This window comes from Scyliorhinus torazame, chromosome 12 (assembly GCF_047496885.1).
Source record: "Scyliorhinus torazame isolate Kashiwa2021f chromosome 12, sScyTor2.1, whole genome shotgun sequence".
Classification (NCBI taxonomy): domain Eukaryota; kingdom Metazoa; phylum Chordata; class Chondrichthyes; order Carcharhiniformes; family Scyliorhinidae; genus Scyliorhinus; species Scyliorhinus torazame.
In genome coordinates this window covers 149,351,853-149,376,700 of record NC_092718.1, presented here as the reverse complement: position 1 = coordinate 149,376,700, position 24,848 = coordinate 149,351,853, and the positions used below count along the sequence as shown (strand labels likewise).

The following is a 24,848-nucleotide window of genomic DNA, read 5'->3' as shown; positions in this document are numbered from 1 at the left end:
TCTATCTGCGACTGAAGTGCCCGTCTGACCAATCTGTCTGTATTTTCCTGGACCTTCTTGGTTTCCACCGTAAACAGCCCCCTCAGGATTTCAATAAGATCACCTCTCATTCTTCAAAAGTCCAATGGATGGAGGCCCACATTTTTCAACCTTTCTTCAGAAGATTATCCCTTCACCCCAGGAATGACTGAACCTCCTGAATGCAATTGTATCCTTTTCCAAATAAGGAGACTTAATACTCCAGATGTGGTCTCAAGCCCCGTACTGATGTGTTGGGTAGGCTGGGTCGAGGTGAACTGCACTTGATGCAGTGTAGCGAGAGACAGACCTCCAACACTTGATAAAATGCAACACGATTTTATTCAACATCCAAACTATTACACATGTTCAACTGTGGGTTGGCACTATGCTGACTTGACTGGAGACCTGACACTAGCCTAACCTAGCTACCACATGGTGTAGGCACTGGCTAGCTCACTGTCTCAGAGGCTGGGTCCCGAGAGAGCGGGAAAACTGGTGCCCTCTGGCTTTATAGTGGTCGTGTCCTGTCTGGTGATTGGCTGCTCTGTTCTGTGTGCTTACTCGTCATCCTGTGTGTCAATCACTGCCTGTCTGCACTCCATTGTATACATAGATGTATATTATGACATATTCCCCCCCTTTTTTTTGCTATACTGTGTGTGTTGAGATAATAAATATTAAGGTGCATGTGCGTGTGGATGTGTATATGTGCGTGACTATATACAGAATGTACTAAAATGACCTTATGTACACAGGAAGGTGTCGCTATTGCAGATATAGGGCAGATGAAACGGTAACAACGATATTTACAGAGGTCAAAACGATAAGGTAACATAATTGTGCAAGAGTTCAGTCTATAAGTTTAGTCTCTGCGGCGGGCGACAAATTCTGGTTGACCGCCTCAAGGGTGGATCAGGGGCCGCCTGCACTTGGATAGGCGGGACCGCCGCCAATGCGGGGGTCACAGAGGTCGGCAGGATTGCTGGTAGATCGGTGGCCTCGTGGTAGGGCACGTCCGGAGGAAGCATTGTGAGAGGTGGGACATCATGGTTAGGTGGCGGGCGTGGAACTCTGCGCAGCGCCCGTCTGTTGCGTCGTAGGAAAGAGCCATCAGCCATGCGGACGAGGAACGATCTCGGGGCCACTGGCTTGACCACCACAGCTGTGGCGGACCAGCCGCCGTCAGGCAACTGCACACGAACACGATCAGTTGGGACCAGCTTGGGGTGATCCGTGGCATGAGCGTCGTATGCTGATTTCTGTTGGGCCCGAGACTGCTGCATCTTTTGTATAACCGTGAGGTGGTCAAGGTCTGGAACATGGATGGCTGGAACCGTGGTTCGCAGAGTGCGATCCATGAGCATCTGCGCGGGAGAGAACCCAGTGGACAGCGGGGTTGCTCTGTATGCCAGCAGCGCCAGGTTGAAATCGGAGCCTGAGTCTGCAGCCTTGCATAGTAATCTCTTGACGATATGGACCCCTTTTTCGGCCTTCCTGTTTGACTGCAGGTAGTGGGGGCTGGAGGTTATGTGACAAAAGTTGTATAGGCAGCCAAATTAGACCATTCCTGGCTGTAAAACAGGGACCGTTGTCACTCATCACCATGAGCGGTATCCCATGCCTGGCAAACGTTTCTTTGAATGCTTTAATCACCGCCTTCGACGTGAGGTCGGACAGTTTCACCACTTCAGGGTAATTGGAGAAGTAGTCGACCATGAGGACATAGTCACGCCCCTTGGCGTGGAAAAGGTCGACACCGACTTTGGACCATGGGGAGGTCACTATCTCATGTTGCTGCAGAGTTTCTTTGGGTTGAGCTGGCTGCAATTTCTGACATGTGGGGCAGTTGAGGACCGTGTTGGCAACGTCCTGGCTGATGCCTGGCCAATAGACTGCCTCTCGGGCTCTGCGTCGACATTTCTCGACCCCCAGGTGACCCTCATGGAGTTGGCCGAGCACCATAGCTCGCATGCTCTACGGAATCACAATCCTATCGAGCTTCATGAGGATGCCGCCCACCACCGTCAGGTCGTCCTTGACGTTGTAAAACTGGGGACACTGTCCCTTCAGCCAGCCATTCGTGAGGTCTGCATTGCACGCTGTAGCAGAGGATCCTTGGCCATTTCCTCACAAATTTGGATGACCTTCTCATCAATGGCCGGAAGGTTGGAGGCACACAATTGCACCTGCGCATCGATTTGGCAGACAAAGTCAGTTTGTTCACACGGTGTGGTGATAGACCTGGAAAGGGCATCTGCAACATTGAGTTCTTTGCCTGGCGTGTAGACAAGTTCAAAATCATAGCGGCGTAGCCTGAGAAGGATTCGCTGTAACCGAGGCGTCATGTCATTCAAATCCTTCTGGATTATGTGGACTAATAGCCTGTGGTCCGTCTCAACCGTGAATTTTGGGAGGCCATACACATAGTCGTGAAATTTGTCGATTCCCGTTAGGAGGCCCAGGCATTCCTTCTCGATCTGAGCGTACCATTGGTCAGTGGGCGTCATGGCTCTGGAGGCATACGCAACTGGGGCCCATGAGGAGGAGTCATCCCGTTGGAGCAGCACCGCCCCAATACCGTCCTGGCTTGCGTCAGTGGATATTTTGGTCTCTTTGGTAGGGTCGAAGAACGCCAGAACCGGGGCTGTGGTGAGTTTTGCCCTGAGCTCACGCCATTCGTTCTCATGAGCGGGCAGCCACTGGAATACCGTTGACTTTTTGACAAGATGGCGGAGGGCTGTGGTGTGTGCCGCCATGTGGGGAATGAACTTCCCGAGGAAGTTGACCATCCCTGGAAAGCGAGGACCGCCTTCTTGTCCTCTGGGGTCTTCACGGCGTTGATCGCCGAGACCTTGTCAGCGCCTGGCCGCACGCCTTGCTGCGAGATGTGGTCACCAAGGAATTTGATTTCTGATTGACCGAACGAGCACTTGGCTCTGTTGAGTCGGAGGCCATGGTGATGGATTCTGTGGAATACCTGCTTGAGGCGATCGATGTGTTCTTGAGGAGTTGTGGACCAGATTATGACATCATCAACAGACACGCGCACCCTCTCGATACCCTCCATCATCTGTTCCATGATGGGGTGAAATACCTCTGAGGCAGAGATAATGCCAAAAGGCATCCGGTTGTAGCAGTAGCGACTGAACGGGGTATTGAATGTGCACAGCTTGAGACTGGATGCATCCAGCTGTATTTGCCAGAACCCCTTGGAGGCGTCCAGCTTTGTAAAGAGTTTGACATGAGCCATGTCGCTGGTCAACTCCTCTCGTTTTAGTATCGGGTAATGTTCCCTCATGATGGCGCGGTTTAAATCCTTGGGGTCGATGCAGATTCGAAGCTCCCCTGCCGGCTTCTTGACGCAGACCATGGAGCTGACCCAGTCGGTGGGCTCTGTGACCTTTGATATGATGCCCTGGTCCTGGAGGTCCTGTAACTGCTGCTTGAGGCGGTCCTTGAGGGGTGCCGGCACCCAACGTGGTGCGTGGATCACAGGGGTGGCATTTGGTTTGAGCAGGATTTTGTATCGGTATGGGAGTGTGCCCATTCTGTCGAACATGCTCTGGTACTGCGTGATAATGTCATCAATTTCAGCCTGGAAGTTCTCATCAGGTGAGGCCGTCGCCTGTGAGAATGACATGGTGTGGACTCGCTGAATCAAGTTCAGGAGTTTTGCAGGCCCGAGCACCGAGCAGGGATGCTCTGTCAGGTCCCACGATCTCAAATCGCAGTGGCGCTTTAAATGACTTATTGGAAACTCCGAGTTGGCATGAGCCACTGGCAGCTATGGCATTGCCATTGTAGTCGAGGAGCTGGCAGGCCGGTGGAAGAATGCTTGGTCTGACGCGGATGGTGTCGCGATCGGATTTGGAGATGAGGTTCGCCGATGCGCCAGTGTCCAGTTTGAACTGGATGCGAGCCTTGTGAGGACAGTACACCACTCGTTGTCGGGATCTACGCTGAGGATCGGGAGGTGCGTCGCTGTCTTGGAGAAAGGCAGCGAATGCTTTGTAATGATGCCCACCCAGTATGGAGATTTGAGGCACGCAGCATCAGGATTTGTTGGGCTGTCGGGGTCGGAGTCTGGCATGGCCTGCTGTATTGAACGGACGTTCCTGCGCCGCGGTTGGGATCGCTGGATGCTGGGCAGTGGAGCAGATCTGCAAAGGGCTGCGTAGTGGCCAAGCTTGCCACTCTGTGGACACCGTTGTGACTTTGCCGGACAATGCCGCTTTAAATGGGCGGAGCCACAATTCGGACACGTCAGCGCGTTCCGTGCGCCATCGCGCATGCGCAGTGCGGTCGAACGACGTACGCACCTGCGCAGTCTGGTCGTCGGTCTCGCCATCCCCTTGGTCGTGGCGTTCATGCACAGGGGCCCGGGAAAAGCACGCGGAATGGCCACTCTCGTCGATACTTAGGCCCTGCATTTGTGCGATGGCCTGCACTCGTTCCGCCTCGTGGGAGGATAGCTTTGCCGTTTCTGCTGCCCTGATGTGGGAGTACCGATTGTTAGCATGTTCGTCGAGAACGCGCGTTTCGATGGTGAGGGTGAGCTGCTTGACTTTCAGGAGCTGCTGGCGAAGGGAATCGGAGTGGACCCCGAAAACGATCTGATCCCAGATCATGGAATCAGTGGTCGAGTCATAATTGCATGACTGCGCGAGGATGCGGAGATGGGTCAGAAAGGATTGAAAAGGTTCATCCTTACCCTGAAGCCTCTGCTGGAAAACGTACCGTTCAAAGCTCTCATTCACCTCAATGTCGCAGTGGCTGTCGAACTTCAGTAGGATTGTTTTAAATTTCGTCTTGACGTCACCTTCAGCTAATGTAAGGGAGTTGTAGATGTGGATGGCATGGTTCCCGGCTGTGGAGAGGAATAGTGCGATTTTCCTGGCACCTGATGCGGCCTCAAGATCGGTGGCTTCGAGATAGAGTTGGAACTTCTGTTTGAAGATCCTCCAATTTGCACCGAGGTTGCCGGCGATGCGGAGCTGCGGAGGAGGGTGGACGTTTTCCATGTCACCGGATGGCTGTTTGCCGGTCAGCGCTGATTCACTCAAGGTAGGTCCGTCAAATTTGCAGCATCACTCAGCTGGTACCATGATGTGTTGGGTAGGCTGGGTCGAGGTGAACTGCACTTGATGCAGTGCAGCGAGAGACAGACCTCCAACACTTGATAAAATGCAACACAATTTTATTCAACATCCAAACTATTATACATGTTCAACTGTGGGTTTACACTATGCTGACTTGACTGGAGACCTGACACTAGCCTGACCAGACTAACCTAGCTACCACATGGTGTAGGCACTGGCTAGCTCACGAGCTCGGACTGTCTCAGAGGCTGGGTCCCGAGAGAGAGCGGGAAAACTGGTGCCCTCTGGCTTTATAGTGGTCGTGTCCTGTCTGGTGATTGGCTGCTCTGTTCTGTGTGCTTACTGGTCATCCTGTGTGTCAATCACTGCCTTACTGCACTCCATTGTATACACATATGTATATTATGACACGTACAGCTGCAATTAAACCTCTCTACCTTTACACTCCATTCCCCTTTCAATAAATACCAACACTCTATTTGCCTTCCTAATCACTTCTTGTGCCTGCATACTAATGACTGGGGCATTGTAGTAAGTACGCAATACACAATGTATTATTCTGCCGTGAAAACACTTCTGTGTTAAACTTGCAGTCCACAAACCCAATCATTGTAAACGCTAAGGTCGGAAGGTAGATGACTGTTTTTCAGGGCATCTTTTGTCAGGTTCTGAAGCGCTTGCAAATTGTTGGCTCCGGGTCAGAAGGCCGTAAATTCCTTTAAATTTCTTTACGCTCGGAATGTGACAGGTATGGACTAGTCAAATGTGAGACTTTACATACAGGGAGAAGGAGTGGGAACTCTGGCATATTGATCCTTCAAACAGTAATATAGCTGCTGAGAAAGAATCTCCAACTCTGGACTGGTAAATCATGTTACGGTTAAAGGTCCACATTGTATCCACTCCATAGATTTGTTCTTTCATAAATAGACGGGATACCATAGGCGGGATTCTCTGCTCCGCCAGCCGCACTTTCCTGGACGGCGGCCCTCGCCGGCAACAGGATTCTCCGTTCCCGCCACTTGCCAATGGGATTTCCCATTGTGGCCATCCCACGCTGCCGGCGAAACAGAAAATCCCACCCCATATTTCTCCTTACTTTCAGTTCTTGACTCTCTTTCTGATGTGCTAGATTCTTGTGTACAGCCAGATAATAACCAGTGAAGCACATGAATGGATAGCTTTTATTTACTTTGGGCACCCAGGGCCTGTAGTTCCAGGCCAAAGCCAAATGAAAGAAAAATTATCAACTATCCCTCTTCACCGGCCCCCAACCAAATTCTGATCAATTCCCTAAACATCCTTCCTCACATTAACCATGATCTCATTAAATGTCAAAATAGGCTTGAGCAATTAAATGGTTTATTCCTGGTTTCTATGTTTCCTGATCCTATATTTCTATTCCAAAATATTCCCTCTCCCACTCCCCAACCTCTCTCCTCCCCATTTCCCAGATCTTTTCCCACCCATTTCTTAGCCGCCCCCACACTCACAGCTCCTCTCCTCCCCATTCCCCACTCCCTCTCCTCCCCATTCTCCACTCTCTCTCCTCCCCATTCTCCACTCCCTCTCCTCCCCATTCCCCACTCTCTCTCCTCCCCATTCTCCAATCCCTCTCCTCCCCATTCTCCACTCCCTCTCCTCCCCATTCTCCACTCCCTCTCCTCCCCATTCTCCACTCTCTCTCCTCCCCATTCCCCACTCTCTCTCCTCCCCATTCTCCACTCTCTCTCCTCCCCATTCTCCACTCTCTCTCCTCCCCATTCTCCACTCCCTCTCCTCCCCATTCCCCACTCTCTCTCCTCCCCATTCTCCAATCCTTCTCCTCCCCATTCCACAGCCCCTCTTCTCCACACTCCCCACTCTGTCTCCTCCCCATTCCCCAGCCCCTCTCCCCCCATTCCCCAGCCCCTCTCCCCCCCTTTCCCCAGCCCCTCTCCCCCCCTTCCCCAGCCCCTCTCCCCCCCTTCCCCAGCCCCTCTCCCCCCCTTCCACAGCCCATCTCCCCCACATTCCCCACTCCCTCTCCTCCCCATTCCCCAGTCCCTCTCCTCCCCATTCCCCACTCCCTCTCCTCCCCATTCCCCAGTCTCTCTCCTCCCCATTCCCCACTCCCTCTCCTCCCCATTCCCCAGTCACTCTCCTCCCTATGCCCCAGTCCCTCTCCTCCCTATTTTGCAGTCTCTCTCCTCTCCATTCCCCAGCCCCTCTCCCCCCCCCATTCCAGAGTCCCTCTCCATCCCCCAGTCTCTCTCCCCCCAATTCCCCAGCCCCTATCCCCCCCCCTTCCCCAGCCCCTCTCCACCACCATTCCCCAGTCCCTCTCCACCACCATTCCCCAGTCCCCCATTCCCCTGTCCCTCTCCCCCCCCATTCTCCAGTCCCTCCCCCCCCATTCCCCAGTCTCTCTCCCCCAATTCCCCAGCCCCTCTCCCTCCATTCCCCAGCCCCTCTCCCCCTTCCCCAGCCCCTCTCCCCCTTCCCCAGCCCCTCTCCCCCCCATTCCCCAGCCCCTCTCCACCCCTTCCGCAGCCCATCTCCCCACCCATTCCCCAGCCCCTCTCCTCCACATTCCCCACTCCTTCTCCTCCCCATTCCCCAGTCCCTCTCCTCCCCATTCCCCATTCACTCTCCTCCCTATTCCGCAGTCTCTCTCCTCCCCATTCCCCAGTACCACTTCTCCCTATTCCCCAGTCCCTCCCCCCCCCCATTCCTGAGTCCCTCTCCATTCCCCAGTCTCTCTCCCCCATTCCCCAGCCCCTATCGCCCCCTTTCCCAGCACCTCTCCCTCCCCATTCCCCAGTTCTTCTCCCCCCCATTCCCCAGTCCCTCTCCCCCCCCATTCTAATGTCATTCTGTAATCCAGAAAATTCCAAAATCCCGAACAAAGAACAAAGAAAAGTACAGCACAGGAACAGGCCCTTCGGCCCTCCAAGCCCGTGCCGACCATACTGCCCGTCTGAACTAAAAAACCCTGCCCTTCCGGGGTCCGTATCCCTCCATTCCCATCCTATTCATGTATTTGTCAAGACGGCCCTTAAAAGTCACAATTGTATCTGCTTCCACTACCCTCCCCGACAGCGGGTTCCAGGCTCCCACCACCCTCCGGTGCCTCGTACATCTCCTTTAAACCTTGCCCCTCGCACCTTAAACCTACGCCCCCTAGTAATTGACTCTTCCACACTGGGAAAAAGTCTCTGACTATCCACACTGTCCATCACCCTCATAATCTTGTAGACTTCTATCAGGTCGCTCTTCAACCTCCGTTGTTCCAGTGAGAACAAACCAAGTTTCTCCAACCTCTCCTCAAAGCTAGTGCCCTCCATACCAGGCAACATCCTGGTAAATCATTTCTGTACTCTCTCCAAAGCCTCCACATCCTTCTGGTAGTGTGGTGACCTGGGGCGAAATTCTCCTACCCGCCCCGCTACATTTCTGCCCCGACCGGCCGGCGGGACTCTCCGTAACACCGGCCGGTCAATGGGGTTTCCCATTGTGGGGCAGCCCCACGCCGTCGGGAAACCCCCGGGCGCCGGCAAAACGGAGACTCCCGCCGGCGGAGAATGACGCCCCAGAATTGAACACTATGGGCGCGATTCTCCACTCCCACGCCGGTTGGGAGAATCGCCTGGGTCGCCAAATTTTCCCGCGACACGGTCCGACGCCCTCCCGTGATTCACCCAAGCGGCGAGAACGGCCCCGTCGAGTTCCGCGCGGCGCAGGCCGGAGAATCGCCCGAGACACCCAAAATGGCGATTCTCCGGCACCCCCGCTATTCTCAGGCCCGGATGGGCCGAAGTCCCGACGGTGTGACCCCAGTTCACGCCGACGCCGTTTACACCTGCTATTTAAATCGTCAGCCAGTCGTGCTGGCTGACGCTGACCAGTGAGGAGGTGAGCGGACTGTTCCGCAGCTCCTGGTGACCGGATCAGCTTCCCCGAGAAGGCTGCGGCCAACGGGGGGCGAGGGAGAGTGTGCAGGTGGGAGGGGGGATGAGGGAGAGTGTGCAGGTGGGACGGGGGGATGAGGGAGAGTGTGCAGGTGGGACGGGGGGATGAGGGAGAGTGTGCAGGTGGGAGGGGGGATGAGGGAGAGTGTGCAGGTGGGGAGGGGGGGGTTTAGGGAGAGTGTGCAGGTGGGAGGAGGGGTGAGGGAGAGTGTGCAGGTGGAAGGGGGGGATGAGGGAGAGTGTGCAGGTGGAAGGGGGGGATGAGGGAGAGTGTGCAGGTGGGAGGGGGGATGAGGGAGAGTGTGCAGGTGGGAGGGGGGGATGAGGGAGAGTGTGCAGGTGGAAGGGGGGGATGAGGGAGAGTGTGCAGGTGGGAGGGGGGATGAGGGAGAGTGTGCAGGTGGGAGGGGGGGTGAGGGAGAGTGTGCAGGTGGGAGGGGGGATGAGGGAGAGTGTGCAGGTGGGACGGGGGGGGGTTAGGGAGAGTGTGCAGGTGGGAGAAGGGGTGAGGGAGAGTGTGCAGGTGGGAGGGAGGATGAGGGAGAGTGTGCAGGTGGGAGGGGGGATGAGGGAGAGTGTGCAGGTGGGACGGGGGGGGGGGTTAGGGAGAGTGTGCAGGTGGGAGGAGGGGTGAGGGAGAGTGTGCAGGTGGGAGGGGGGGTGAGGGAGAGTGTGCAGGTGGAAGGAGGGGTGAGGGAGAGTGTGCAGGTGGAAGGGGGGATGAGGGAGAGTGTGCAGGTGGGAGGAGGGGTGAGGGAGAGTGTGCAGGTGGGAGGGGGGGTGAGGGAGAGTGTGCAGGTGGAAGGAGGGGTGAGGGAGAGTGTGCAGGTGGGAGGGGGGATGAGGGAGAGTGCGCAGGTGGGAGGGGGGATGAAGGAGAGTGTGCAGGTGGGAGGGGGGGTGAGGGAGAGTGTGCAGGTGGGAGGGGGGATGAGGGAGAGTGTGCAGGTGGGAGGGGGGTTGAGGGAGAGTGTGCAGGTGGGAGGGGGGATGAGGGAGAGTGTGCAGGTGGGAGGGGGGATGAGGGAGAGTGTGCAGGTGGGAGGGGGGTGAGGGAGAGTGTGCAGGTGGGAGGGGGGATGAGGGAGAGTGTGCAGGTGGGAGGGGGGGTGAGGGAGAGTGTGCAGGTGGGACGGGGGATTAGGGAGAGTGTGCAGGTGGGAGGGGGGATGAGGGAGAGTGTGCAGGTGGGACGGGGGATGAGGGAGAGTGTGCAGGTGGGAGGGGGGTGAGGGAGAGTGTGCAGGTGGGAGGGGGGGTGAGGGAGAGTGTGCAGGTGGGAGGGGGGGTGAGGGAGAGTGTGCAGGTGGGGGGGTGTGAGGGAGAGGGTGCAGGTGGGGGGGAGGTGAGGGAGAGTGTGCAGGTGGGAGGGGGGATGAGGGAGAGTGTGCAGGTGGGAGGGGGGATGAGGGAGAGTGTGCAGGTGGGAGGGGGGGTGAGGGAGAGTGTGCAGGTGGGAGGGGGGATGAGGGAGAGTGTGCAGGTGGGAGGGGGGGTGAGGGAGAGTGTGCAGGTGGGAGGGGGGGTGAGGGAGAGTGTGCAGGTGGGAGGGGGGATGAGGGAGTGTGTGCAGGTGGGAGGGGGGGTGAGGGAGAGTGTGCAGGTGGGAGGGGGGTGAGGGAGAGTGTGGATGGTATCGTCCATCCGCGCATGCAACATGTCAGCCGCCCTGATATGGCAGGACGGTGACGAGGACACGACCGCAGGTTGCCGTGTGGCTGATGGGCACAGGCGACTGGCACACTGGTGATGAGTATGGTGTGAACTGACCGTTGGACGCAGACAGTGACCAGGTGTTAGGCTGGCTGCGTATCTGCAGCACGACCATCCCACCGGGGCACACAGGTATCCCAGGCAACCCGGCTGGCGAGGTGTGGAAGAACCTCCGTGTAACATGTCGTTTTTCTGCCCTGCACCACCCTCCTGCAGGTCACCATGTATGCCAACCAGACAGCGATGTTCACTGCCGTGGTTGGAGCCGCAGCTCTGGAGTTTGCCATCCGGCAGCGTAGAGCCAGACGGCCCACAGTGGCTGCAGATGCAGCGGTTGCCGGTGCAGCAGAGGGGATGCCCGCGGAGTGGCCCATCGTCACCGCGCAGGCCGCAGGCGCTCAGGACCCAAATGTACAGGGGGATGCCGAGGGGAACATTGACCCCATTATAGCGAGGAATGCAGAGGAAGTGCTTGGGGGGGAGCAGGAGAAGGAGGAGGAGGAGCAGGAGGATCCATTGATGGTGGTGCCAGGGCGCCACAGGCGTCCAGCAACGCCGAGGGTGTACCGTGACAGAATGTCGTTCGAGGCTCTACCGGACATCACATGCAGGAGGGGACTACGGTTTAGCAGGGAGACGGTCGCACATATATGCCACCTCGTGGCGCACCTCGCACCACTTGGAACTGGTGGAGGACACGCGATACCAGTCTCCGTCAAGGTGACTGTGGCCCTAAACTTTTATGCGACCGGTTCCTTCCAGGCGCCGAGCGGGGACCTCTCCGGGATATCACAGGCATTGGTCCACAGGTGCATCAAAGCCGTCACCGACGCCTTGTACGCCATCGCGGACAGGTACATAAAATTCCCCGAGGACCGAGCACAGCAGGAAGCACGGGCACGTGGATTCGCCAAGGTGGCTGGGATACCGATGGTCCAGGGTGTCATCGATGGTGTGCACGTCCCCATGCGCCCGCCTGCAGACAACAGGGAAGTGTTCATGAACAGAAAGGGTGCATACTCCATGAACATTCAGGTGGTGTGCGACCCCCACATGAAGATCATGCACGTGTGTGCAAAGTATCCCGGGAGTGTGCATGACGCCTACATTCTGGCACAGTCATTCATCCCCGCAATGTTCGATGGATGCCCCCCCCGGCTGAGCGGCTGGTTGCTGGGCGACAAGGGCTATCCATTGAGGTCATGGCTGATGACGCCAATACGGAGGCCTCACACCAACGTGGAGAGCCTATACAACGAGGTCCATGCAGCAACCAGGGGTGTGGTGGAGCGGTGCTTCGGCCTGCTGAAGATGCAATTCAGATGCCTGGACCACTCCGGAGGGGCCCTGCAGTACCGGCCCAACAGGGTTGGTCGCATGGTTCTGGTCTGCTGAGCGATGCACAACATAGCCATGCAGAGAGGAGATGACCTGGTGGAGGAGTCGGAGGGAGGACCCGACGGCAACGGAGCTAACGCAAACGTGGGGGATGGGGAAGAGGAGGATGCAGAGGATGAGGATGATGGCGCGCATCAGGGTGGGGGGATGGGTGCAGGACACAGACATTGCCGGGTGCTGGTAACGTCCAGGAGGCTGCGCGTCGGCACCGCCGCGGACAGCGGGCACGCGGCGCGTTGGTGGCCGCACGGTTCACGCACTGTGGGGGTGGGATTCGCTGAACACTGCCACTTGCACCCACCGTCACTCCTCCACACGGGCACCACACAGCACACACACCCCCCCCCACCCCGCACCGCGTTCACAGCACCAATTCCACATCACCTTACCACTGCGGCACTACGGGATTGCACAGCAGTGATGATTGGGTAAGCGGGTGTGATCAGTGCCATGTTGAATGATGACAGCCCGCTCTGCGATGAGCTGTGTGCTCAGATTCGCCAGCCGAGGTCTGACTCATGGCTATAGCTGAACCATGCACTCCGGTGGTCAGAGCCTTCGTGACGGATATTTCACCACATGCCCGTGAGGGTGGCTGGCGTTGGTGTGCCGAGGACAATGGTGTCCGATTATGGGAGGCGGGGGAAACGGTCAGCACATCCGGAACAGACGTTGAACCGCTCGTCTACCACTACGCCACTCGGTCACCCTCACGAGCCCCCTGGCACCGGACATAGCACAGAGTCTTACAAGTCAAATTCAACAGTGAGTTTATTTGTGTGATTAACATAGGTGCCCTACCCACTACAACTAAACTGTGCCCTGCACCCGCGCCAACTTCTTACGTGCCTAACTTCTTCGCCTTATGGGCCCTACCACTACGTCTAGGTGTGTTCCCAGATGGTATAGCAGGAGTGGAGGCGGACTGCTGTGAATCACGCCCTTCGACATGGCTCCCCGTCGGCACGTGTTTCCTGAGGCGGCCCGGCTTCGATGGGCCAGGCTGCTCGGCGGGCGTGCTGGATGGCGTTGTGCCACCCTGACCTGCCTGCTGCCCACCAGATACGCCAGGGACGGAACGGGGGGAGGCCGAGTGTACCGGGACGTCCCTTGATGGAGCTACCGGGACGGGCCCCAGAACTTCCTACTCCCTCGGGGAGCCCGGTGGCCCCCAGGCCTCACTGTGGGACGGAGATGCGATCGGAGCCATGCCCCGTCGCACCACCGACACCTGCCGCTGCCAGTCCTGGAGGCCTGCAGCAAAATCGACCACAGTCCGAATGTTCGCCGAGACGGAGCCCAGGGAGTGCGACATTCCTGCCAAGGACTGTGCGATCTCAACCTGTGACTGCGCCACGCCACCCATCACGTGTGCCAGGCAATCTATGCTCTCCGCGACTGACTGCTGGGACTGTGCATGGTGAGACTCGCCAGGGCCCGGAGAGCGGCGGCAATGTCTTGTTGGCTCTGTGAGATGGCTACCTGTGAGAGGGCAGCCCTCTCCTGCGCCATGGATGACGCATGCATGTTAAGCCCAACGCCTTGCAGAACCTGACCCATGGCCGAAACCCTTTCACCCATTGCCTCCACCGCGGATGTCACCCGTGCGGTGTCGGCCTGGGTGGCTGAGATGAGCGGCACCACTCCCTGCTCCTGAATGCGAATGGACTCCCCCAACTGCGTGTGCAGGTCCTGGAAGATGGCCCTCATCCCGTTATTCAGTCCCTGGGTGTCCACATGCATCGGTTGTCCGGGTGGGTCAAGTACATCCAGGAACCCGGGAGCCGTCTGGGTGGCAGCTGTTTGCTGGGTATGGGCTGCCCTCCGACCGTCCAGCCCCTCGGCTGCTCCAGACTCCACCTGCTGTACCGGCCCGGCTGTGGAGTGCGCACCAGACCGTGACCCGGGAGCCTCATCACTTATATGCCCAACCGAGGTGAGTGTCTCTGCGATGGTGTATGGTGTGGGAGACAGCAGTGCCGCAAGCTCGAGGTCATCGTCCGTTAAGAATTCTGGTCTGTTCTCCTCCCACCGAGTGTGTGGCCGTGATGTGCGATTCATCTTCAATGTCTGCCCTGTGCCCCTCACTATTGTCTCTCTCGATGGTGTGAGCGTCCCGGACCTGTGTCCCATACTGAGAGGTTTGCCCTCCTGGCTGACCGACTGCCAACCTCTGGCGTGCGTCCCTAGGTGTGCTTGTGGTTGGCGATGTTCCGCTGTCTCTTGGCCGAGACGTCCCTGGACGTTCGGCGGCTGGCCCTGGGGAACATAAAGATCCCGGATTCGTTCGACACGGTGGCCCGGGTGTATGGTGGTGGTGGGTGCAAAGTGTGAGGGGGGGAGGGGAGCGAGGGTGCAGTGGCATGAGTGTGAGGGGGGAGGAGATCGATGCTGCAGTGGGCAATGTGTGAGGGAGACGATGACGGGTTGGGGGGGGGGGGATGAGGACATGCAGGGTTGTCTCACTTGCTTCCGCGCCTCCGAGCTGGCATGTCGCGACCTCCCGAGTGGCGGATCACCCAGTGAGGCCCAGAGCCCTCTGCTCGTGAATGTTTAGGGGGTGCAGCACAGGAGAACCCCCTCCGGTTCTCATACGCTCATGCTGGTTGTGAGCTGTCTTGTCTTGTCCTGGGGGGGGGGGGATTGGATAAAGCATCACAATTAGGCGGGTATCATCAGGGCGTGCAGATATAAACTACATTTTTGCTGGTTCAGGAGACAGCACGCCATGGCATCGCTCCGGGGGGGTCCCGGGGATCATGTGGGTCGAGTAAATCGTTGGGCACCCTGACCCCTGACCCCCCCAAACCCCCCCTGATGCCCCAACCACCCCCTGACCCCCCAAGCCCCCCCTGATGCCCCAACCCCCTCTGATGCCCCAACGCCCGCCTGACACCCCCAACCCCCCCCTGCCCCCCCACTTCCCCCCCCTGACCCCCCACCACCCCACTTCCTCCCCTCGTGCCGGGGGGAGGGGGGGGGGGGGCTGGGGGCACCCTCATAGCACTTACCCTCGCAGCCCGAGTGAGGTCATGCAGCTTCTTCTGACACTGCTCCCTCGTCCGGGGGGGTCTGCCCCACAGCACTCACAGCGGTGCCAACCTCACGCCAACCGCGCCTCACCGCGCTGGATGGCTGGCGATGCCCACGTCTTGGGCACAGGGTGTCCCTTCTCTGCTCGACCTCATCCAGCAGGGTGTCCAGGTCTGTGTCCCGGAACCTCGGTGCGGCTCGTCGGGGCTCAGCCGTCTCTTCTTCTATCTTGTCCTCCGCTGTGCGCGGATCACGCCATCTATGATGCAGCGCCGCGTCATTCGGGTGTCGCGTGGTGACGACGCGGCTTTCGCGACACGCCCCACGAGTTTCTTGCGGCCCCGATCCCAGCCCATTTTCGGGCCCTGAATCGGTCGGGATCGGGGCAGTTTCGCGCCGTCGTGAACCTCGACGGTGTTCACGAAGGCGTGGGCCCTTCGTCGCGGGAGCGGAGAATCGCGCCCTATATTCCAGTGCGGCCTGACTAAAGTTCTATAAACTGCAACATGACTTGACAATTTTTAAACTCAATGCCCTGGCCAATGAAGGTAAACACGCAGTATGGCTTCTTGACTACCTTCTCCACCTGCGTTGCTACTTTCAGTGACCTGCGTACCTTTACACCCAGATCCCTCTGCCTATCAATACTCTTAAGTGTCCTGCATTTATTGTATATTCCCATCTGTATTAGACCTTCTAAGATGCATTACCTCACATGCCACCTCTGTGGGCAGCATGGTAGCACAATGGTTAGCACAGTTGCTTCACAGCTCCAGGGTCCCAGGTTCGATTCCCGGCTTGGGTCACTGTCTGTGCGGAGTCTACACGTTTCCCCCATGTGTGCCTGGGTTTCCTCCCACAGTCCAAAGATGTTCAGGTTAGGTGGATTGGCCATGCTAAATTGCCCTTAGTGTCCAAAAAGATTGGGTGGGGTTACTGGGTTACGGGGATAGGGTGGAGGTGTGGGCTTGGATAAGGTGCTCTTTCCAAGGGCTGGTGCAGACTTGATGGGCCGAACGGCCTCCTTCTGCACTGTAAATTCTATAATTTTATGATTTATCCGGATTAAGCTCCATCTGCCATCTTTCCACCCAAGTCTCCAACAAATCTATAATCTACTGTATCCTCTGACGGTCCTCATCACTATCTGCAATTCCACCAATCTTCGCGTCATCCGCAAACTTACTAATCAAACCAGTTACATTTTCCTCCAAATCATCTATATATATATTATAAACAGCAAAGGTCCCAGCATGATCCCTGAGGAACGCCACTAGTCATAGCCCTCCATTCAGAAAGGCACCCTTCCACTGCTACCCACTGTCTTCTATGACCTAGCCAGTTCTGTATCCATCTTGCCAGCTCACATCTGATCCCGTGTGACTTCACCTTCTGTACCAGTCTGCCATGAGGGACCTTATCAAAGGCCTTACTGAAGTCCATGTAGACAACATCCATTGCCCTACCCTCATCAATCATCTTTGTCACTTCCTTGAAAAATTCGATCAAGTTAGTGAGACATGACCTCCCCTTCACAAAACCATATTGCATATTGCTTCTCGCTAATATGTCCACTTATTTTCAAGTAGGAGTAAAACCTGACTCGAAGAATTCTCTCCAAGAAATGACTTGGTCCCATACCTTCTGGACTGGAGAGGTTACAGCGTATTTATCTTAAATTGATGACGGATCATTAAGGAAGGGCACAATGCTTGCTGTAATTACCATTGAATTCATGAACGTTCCCATTTTCTAGGCCTCAGAAAGCTCGGTAGATGGATGTGAATGAGGAGTCCCTGATTTGGAGGGGGAAACAGCAAATTCTCTTTCTCACACTTACCTGTCTGTAATAAGCCAGCTAACGTGTCATTTATTTTAAAGTAGTCCTGAATATCACCCAACACACCTGTAAGAGAACAGCACATTGTGAGTCAGCAGTGCAAAGATTAGAAATGTTACATTCAAATACAGTGACACGGCCAACATTCAGGAACATGATCATAGGGGCTGTGCTTAGTTCTAGTCTAACCCACAGTATTGTTTTGCAATGACTTATTTTCCCACACGCACACTGTTACCTTTGGAACCCCCACCTCCAATGTCTTTGCTTGGACCCCCCACCACCCTCATGGATACTTCCAACATCCAGCTCTATCTACCCACCACCTTTCTCCTCTTCCTTGGTGTCAGACGGCTTATTTGACGTAGAGGGCGAAATTCTCCTACCCGCCCCGCCACATTTCTGCGCCGACCGGCCGGCGGGAGTCTCCGTAACACCGGCCGGTCAATGGGGTTTCCCATTGTGGGGCAGCCCCGCGCCGTCGGGAAACCCCCGGGCGCCGGCAAAACGGAGACTCCCGCCGGCGGAGAATGACGCCCAGAGTCTTGATTGATTCCTCTCCTTCTGCCCTTCCATCATCTCTATTCCCTCAGTAATGGCTCCATTCCCCAACTGACCACAGTCTCTGGCCAAACCAGACTATTTGCAACCTCCTGTTTTTTTATTGAGCCGAGTTTTCAACTCCATGGGCGTGAATTAACCACTGCGGTATACGCGGCATGGATCTGAGCGCGCTGGAGAAAGCCAAAATCTAGATTCGTGCTGGGCGTGAACCATTTTGCAATTCACCCGGTGCACTCCCGGTGGCGAGTTCTGGATCTCGCCCAAAAATGGCGAGCATATTATTAACCCTCATTTGCATTCATTTCAATCTCATTAGCAATATTGAAGTCAAATGCAGAGATCTCCTGGGAATTAACCAACTCCCCAGCGAGAACTCAGGTGGGCGTCGTTTCGTGCTCCTTTTTACAAAGGTGAAGCTGCTGAGGGGGAGTGAGGAGGTGAGTAACCATTTCTATTTTCCGGCATGCAGCTCAAGGGCACTGGAGCTACTGCCCCAGTGCCTGGTGGTGTGGGGGACCAGTTTGGGCTAGGTCAGGGGCTGAATGACCACCCTGGGCTGGGGGGTTGAGGGGCTTTGCATCTCTGAGGCCTTCAAGCCATCTTTAAATATTGTGGGTGCCCATAACAGCATCCACAATATTTGTGGGCAACCACAGCTGCAGACTGTCTGTCTCACTGAACTCTTCCAGGACAAAACCCTGCTGTGGCTTCTGCCCTGAAAGCCAATTTCACCCCCTTTGACTGTAAGCAGCCTCTAGCTTCACAACTGAAGGCTATTTCAAATGAGGAATTAGCCTTGTTAGTTGTGAGAGCACTTCACAGCTGCAGGTTGTGTTTGGTGCTTGCTGCTAACATCCACTCTGTCCATGCCCCTCATAATTTTGTAGACTACTATCAGGTCGCCCCTCAACCTCCATCGCTCCAGTGAGAACAAACTGAGTTTACCCAACCTCTGAAGAAATGCTTTCGCAGAATGCCAATGTTTTTGTTACTGGTGTGGTGAGTGCTGCATTGGTGGGCTAGCATGTTCAACTGCACCCTGAGCACCAGTGGAATATGTGGATGCCAGGATTTGCTTCCGGTGAAATTGGGCGTGTGAGAGGGCCTGCACAGATGTGGCTCCTGGACAGAGAATGGCACTGATATGTGGAGCAAGTCACATATTGATGGACAGATAATTTCCATGACAAAGTTCTGGACGTGATCACACATTCTCAAGGTTCATCCTCCGTTTCTGTTGAGGGAACTGCGAGGGGTGATGCTGTGTCTGTGGGGTTTTCTTGATGAAAATGAGCTGATATGGCTTTGTATTGTATCAATATGGAACGGTAACATTTCCTTCTGGTTTAATGGTTAGTGTGATATGTGAAATGTTACATAGTTGATTAAGAAACACAATATTCCCAACTCTCAAGTGCCTCCTCGAGGGCACACGTGCCATATCTCAGAAGAAGCAAATTGTGATGCCTGAACAGTGTGCCTGAACTCTAGGAGCATCAGCACCATAGCGGCAGCAGCCAACAATCAAACACTAAAGAGCAGGGCGTCAGCACTGAGGATCTTCTCGCAACCAAAGGGTAAGTGTGTGGATCAGGGGATGGCACCTGAGCACGGCCTCCCTAATGTTCCCAGCAGAGGTCTGGGGTCTAGGGGCTCCTCATGTGGCCAAGAGTCAGTGTGCAAAGCAAGGTTTGCCAGTACAACTGGTTCGCTGGATGGCACTCTGAGAGAAGGCAGGACATGTAAGGGTGGGGGTGGGGGGTTTCAGGATGGAAGCCCTAACTGATTGTCAGTCTCTCTCCTTTTTCCAGATCAAAAAATATTTGCTGGTGTGGATCCCACAGAGGCTGCCCTCGCATTGCTGGTGGCAACCAAGACGGCCAGATACCGGAGAAGACAGCAGCAATGATGCAGGTTGGAGGCAGTACACCATGTGCAGTGGGCCACCATGCACCCTGGAGACATGGTCACCCATCAGGCTGAGGAGGGACCTAGAAGGATAGGCCAACGACGGCCCAAAGTGGACAGGCGTCATTGGCGATTCAATGAGATGACAGACACCATGTGCCGCAGAAGATTACTTCTCAGCAGCGAGACAGTGCGGCACCTGTGCCACGTCCTCACGGACTTGGCACCCCGTGGAAGAGGAGGACACCCACTCCTGGCCACCGCAACCCTCAACTGTTTTGACACTGGGTCATTCTGGAGCTCAAGCGGGGACCTGTGCAGCATTTCACAATCTACAGCCCACAGATGCATCTGGGAGGTGACGGATGTGACATTATGTAGAATGTCTAGTACATAAAGGGTTAATGTAATATCATAATCGATCACTAGATGGAGCTGAGGAGCAGACCTGTAAAGAGGAATGCCTCTCAGGCTTCTTGGGGAGAGTGTGGAGAAGGCGAGAGTAGGTTAGAGAGACAAGGAGCAGAGCAGAGTACAATTTAAGATAGCGTGCATGAGACAAGTGTTAGTCTAGTGTAGATTGTAGTTTAGTTAGAAAATTGCTTGCTTTAGGAATAGTGTTTGAACTGTATAAGTGGTGTAATAAATTCAGCTTTGTTTATTTGACAATGTTTTTGTGGTCTTTGTGTACACTACAAACCCAACCTGAGTATAAGCAACACAAAAAACAACACATGGTACTCGGGTGTGAAACAAAACACCACGTGGTACCAGGCATTTTTCTTAGAAACATAGAAAATAGTTTAGTTAGTCAGATTAGTCTTAAAGACAAGCAGAATCATAGAATTTGCAGTGCAGAAGGAGACCATTTGGCCCATTGAGTCTGCACCGGCCCTTAGGAAAGAGCACCCCACCCAAGCCCACACCTCCACCCTATCCCCATAACCCAGCAACACCACCTAACCTTTTTGACAAATTATCATGGCCAATCCACCTAACCTGCACATCTTTGGACTGTGGGAGGAAACCGGAGCACCCGGAGGAAACCCATGCAGACATGGGGAGAACGTGCAGACTCCGTACAGACAGTGACCCAAGCCGTGAATTGAACCTGGGACCCTGGTGCTGTGAAGCAACTGTGCTAACCACTGTGCTACCTTGCTGCTCGCACTACTGAACAGATCTCAAAGTCAGCACTGATTTCCAGCCTGTAAGATGGAAGGTCTGCAAAAGCAAAGGCACTTCAGGAAGACTGGTAAACTCGACCTAAATTGAAAAACTTTCAAACAACAGTTTGAAGTTTCTTTATCTGCCTCCACGCTAGAATCAGCTCCTGACCAGCGTAAAATTGCGCTTCTCTTAAATTTAGCTGGACCGCAAGCAATCGAGGTGTATAATTCTTTCCAATTTGAAGACCGTGAGGGTAAAAAGAAATATGAACTGGTAATGAATGAATTCGACATCCATGCTCAGTCTTGTAATTTTTTGTCTGTAACGGATTCACTAACCCGTGATCAAATCGTTTTTGGCATTAACGATGAGCGGTTGCATGAAAGTTTACTCCGACGGGAAATTCTGCCTTTGGATGAAGCAATTAATCTCTGTAAAGCTAGCGAACAGGCTACAAATCAATATGCAGACTTTGAGGCACAAAAAAAGGGCGCGAATTCGGAAAACATGGCCGACGCCATTAACTCAGTGACGCAGTTTAGAAGTCAGCGTGCCACTGAAGGTGGCCATTTTGAACGTGACACAAGCAGTGTGATGACGTATACCTGTTGTGGATACGTCCATTTTAGAAAAAACTGCCCTGCATATTGTAGCCACCTGGGTTGGCCCATTCCCAACGTAAAATGGAGAACAGCAAAGGCTGATGGGAAATTCAGCCAACACAGGCAGAAACTAGCAGGTGCAAGTTTACTGTGTATTATACGCTGCAAAAGCCCAGACAGCATCGATACCAGCAACCATCGGCATAATAATGTAGCAGCCATCTACATACTAATGAGCGATCCCCGGGAACAATCGAAACATTTAAGGTAAACAAGGCCAAGCCAGACTCCTCGGCGCCAGCAGGAGCCAACACAAAAGGGGTCAACGGACACCTAAAGACCGCCCATCGATCAGGGAACCGCTCCAGTATTGGAGAAATCGAACCAAGCGATTGGAATGAAGTCCAATCACTTGAAACCAGGTACGGGGTCCGCCCCGAAAGGCGGGAAGCCCCTGGGGACTATAAAGTTAAGCCCCCAAGTTCAAATCGCCCTTCGTGACAGGGTCACTCAGCAACGCAAACCAACCCTTGACAGTGACCTGTCCAGTTGCCTCCAAAGAACGTAAGTCTCAAGTCAACGCTCGCTACGAGATAGGTGCTCCTAGCTACCAGTCCATACCAGCTTTGAATCCCGCAGACTCAGAACCCGAAAGAAAGGCCATTTGTTCCCCTGACCTGGTGGGCCAGTCCGAAGCTAAGTATTGGCCTGTTAGTGATAGAAATAGCTTAGAGGACTTCCGGGTGCGGCGATGCGGAGCTAAGCCGCACGAGTCGGCAGCTCCCGCTATCATGGACTTTCGGGCTCGGGAGAGGAGCCCCAACGGAACTTTTTTCGACAAAAACCCGTGGGGAAGGGAAGAGAAGGTCCCCCTCCAACGCCTATGAAACAGACCCGAAGTGCAACGGCCAGAAAAGTGGCACTGGAGCAACGGGAGAAGCAGGGTAAAAAAAACAAAATGGCGGCGGCCAGGGACAAAGGGGAGCTGCAGGAGTTCATCAAGCGCTGCTTCGAAGAGCAGCGCGAGGAGATGCGCAAGGAGATGCTGGCGCCTATGCTTTCGGCAATTGAAGGCCTCGGGATCACCCAGAAGGCCCACGAGGTTAAGATCCAGGAGGTAGAGAAAAGAGTCAGCCAGAATGAGGACGAGCTCTTGGGCCTGGCGGTGAGAGTGGAGCAGCACGAGACGCTACACAAGAGGTGGGCGGGAAGACTCGAAGACCTGGAGAACAGGTCGAGGAGAAAGAATCTGCGGATCCTGGGTCTCCCTGAAGGAGTGGAGGGGGATGATGCCGGGGCATACGCGAGCGCGATGCCTGGGGCGATGATGGGCGCGGAGGCCCCTTCGAGGTCGCTGGAGTTGGACGGGGCACACCGGGTGCTGGCGAGGAAGCCCCAGGCAAATGAGCCGCCAAGGGCGATGGTGGTGAGGTTTCACCGGTTCACGGACAGAGAGTTGGTCCTGAAATGGGCCAAGAAGGAGCGGAGCAGTAAGTGGGACAATGCAGAGATCCGAATATACCCGGACTGGAGCACGGAGGTGGCAAAGCGGAGAGCGGGTTTCAACCGGGCCAAAGCGGTGTTGCACCGGAAAGGAGTGAAATTCGGAATGCTGCAGCCAGCGCGACTGTGGGTCACACACAAGGACCAACACCATTACTTCGAAACGCCTGAAGAGGCGTGGACCTTTATACAAACCGAAAAGTTGGACTCTAACTGAGGGTTTCTGAGGGTGGGGGGGATGTTTGAGGTTTGATGTGTGATGGTTGTTGTGTATAGGGGGTCAATCACACGCAGGAAATGTTATATGGGCTGGGGGAGAGAGACAAGGCCGCGACAGGAGCTGCGCCAGAGGGGGTGGAGTGGGCTGTGGAAAGCACGGGGTTTCTCCCGCGCGCGGGAAGAAAGGGGGAAGGGGAACGAAGGAACGCATATGGATTGGGGGACTCCCACACGGGGAGGTCAATGGGACGGCGGGGGAAGCCGGGGTCAGCAGGTGACAGCTGACTTACGGGAGTGACATGGAGGGAGCAAAAAAGCTAGACGGGTCTAGCGGGGGGAGGGGAGGGGTGAAGGGGGGGGAAAAGGGTTGCTGCTGCACTGGCCGAAAAGGAATGGGACACAGAGGAGGTGGTCTAGACGGGGGCCCCCGTCTGGGGGACTGGAGGGTGTAGAGAGGCTTGGACACGGGACTGGCCCAGAAAAGGAGATGGCTAGTCGGCGAGGGGGGGTGGGGGGGGGCTGTTGAGAGCCCCTCCAATCCGGCTGAGAACGTGGAATGTGAGGGGCCTGAATGGGCCGGTGAAGAGGGCTCGAGTGTTCGCGCTCTTAAAGGGACTGAAGGCGGACGTGGTCATGCTCCAAGAGACTCACCTGAAGGTGGTGGACCAGGTCAGGCTAAGAAAGGGATGGGTAGGACAGATATTCCACTCGGGACTGGACGCGAAGAATAGAGGGGTGGCAATATTAGTGGGCAAGCGGGTGTCATTTGAGGCCAAGACTATTAAGGTGGACAATGGAGGGCGATATGTAATGGTGAGCGGTAGGCTGCAAGGGACGTGGGTGGTGTTGGTAAACGTATACGCCCCGAACTGGGATGATGCAGGATTCATGAAGCACATGTTGGGGCGCATTCCGGACCTGGAGAAAGGAGGCCTGATAATGGGAGGGGACTTCAATACAGTGTTGGATCCAGCACTGGACCGCTCCAAATCAAGGACTGGAAAGAGGCCGGCGGCGGCCAAGGTACTTAGGGGGTTTATGGATCAGATGGGGGGAGTGGACCTATGGCGATTTGCAAGGCCGCAGGCCAGGGAATTTTCTTTCTTTTTCCATGTACACAAAGCCTACTCCCGGATAGATTTTTTTGTTCTGGGCAGGGCGCTCATCCCGAGGGTGGAGGGGACAGAGTATTCGGCCATAGACTTTTCGGACCATGCCCCGCACTGGGTGGAACTGGAGCTGGGAGAGGAGAGTGACCAACTCCCGCTGTGGCGGCTGGATGTGGGACTGCTGGCGGACGAGGTGGTGTGTGGGAAAGTGAGGGGGTGTATCGAAAGGTACTTGGAGGCCAACGACGATGGGGAGGTGCGGGTGGGGGTGGTATGGGAGGCGTTGAAGGTGGTGGTCAGGGGAGAGCTAATCTCCATTAGGGCTCATAGGGAGAAGACAGAGGGCATGGAAAGGGAGAGGTTAGTGGGGGAGATTTTGAGGGTGGACAGGAGATACGCAGAGGCCCCGGAGGAAAGGTTACTTGGGGAAAGACGACGGCTCCAGACGGAGTTTGACCTGTTGACCACAGGGAAGGCGGAGACACAGTGGAGGAAAGCGCAGGGGGCGACCTACGAGTATGGGGAAAAGGCTAGTCGGATGCTGGCACACCAGCTCCGTAAAAGGATGGCAGCGAGGGAAATAGGGGGAGTCAAAGATGGAAGGGGAGCCACGGTTCGGAGAGCGACGAAAATAAACGAGGTATTTAAGGCCTTCTATGAAGAGCTGTACAGATCCCAGCCCCCAGCGGGGGAAGAGGGTATGAGACGATTCCTAGAAC

At 55.5% G+C, this 24,848-nt stretch overlaps 1 protein-coding gene across 4 annotated transcripts in view; it reads right to left on the bottom strand.

Annotated features, from left to right (window-relative positions):
* The window catches only part of LOC140386652 (protein spinster homolog 3-like), a 237,365-nt gene that overhangs the window by 175,162 nt on the left and 37,355 nt on the right, over nucleotides 1-24,848 (bottom strand). For all 4 annotated transcript variants that reach the window (XM_072469164.1, XM_072469166.1, XM_072469167.1 and 1 more), the window contains exon 2: nucleotides 17,055-17,120. In XM_072469164.1, coding sequence (XP_072325265.1) covers nucleotides 17,055-17,120 — 66 coding nt within the window. The remainder of the gene's footprint in view (nucleotides 1-17,054; nucleotides 17,121-24,848) is intronic.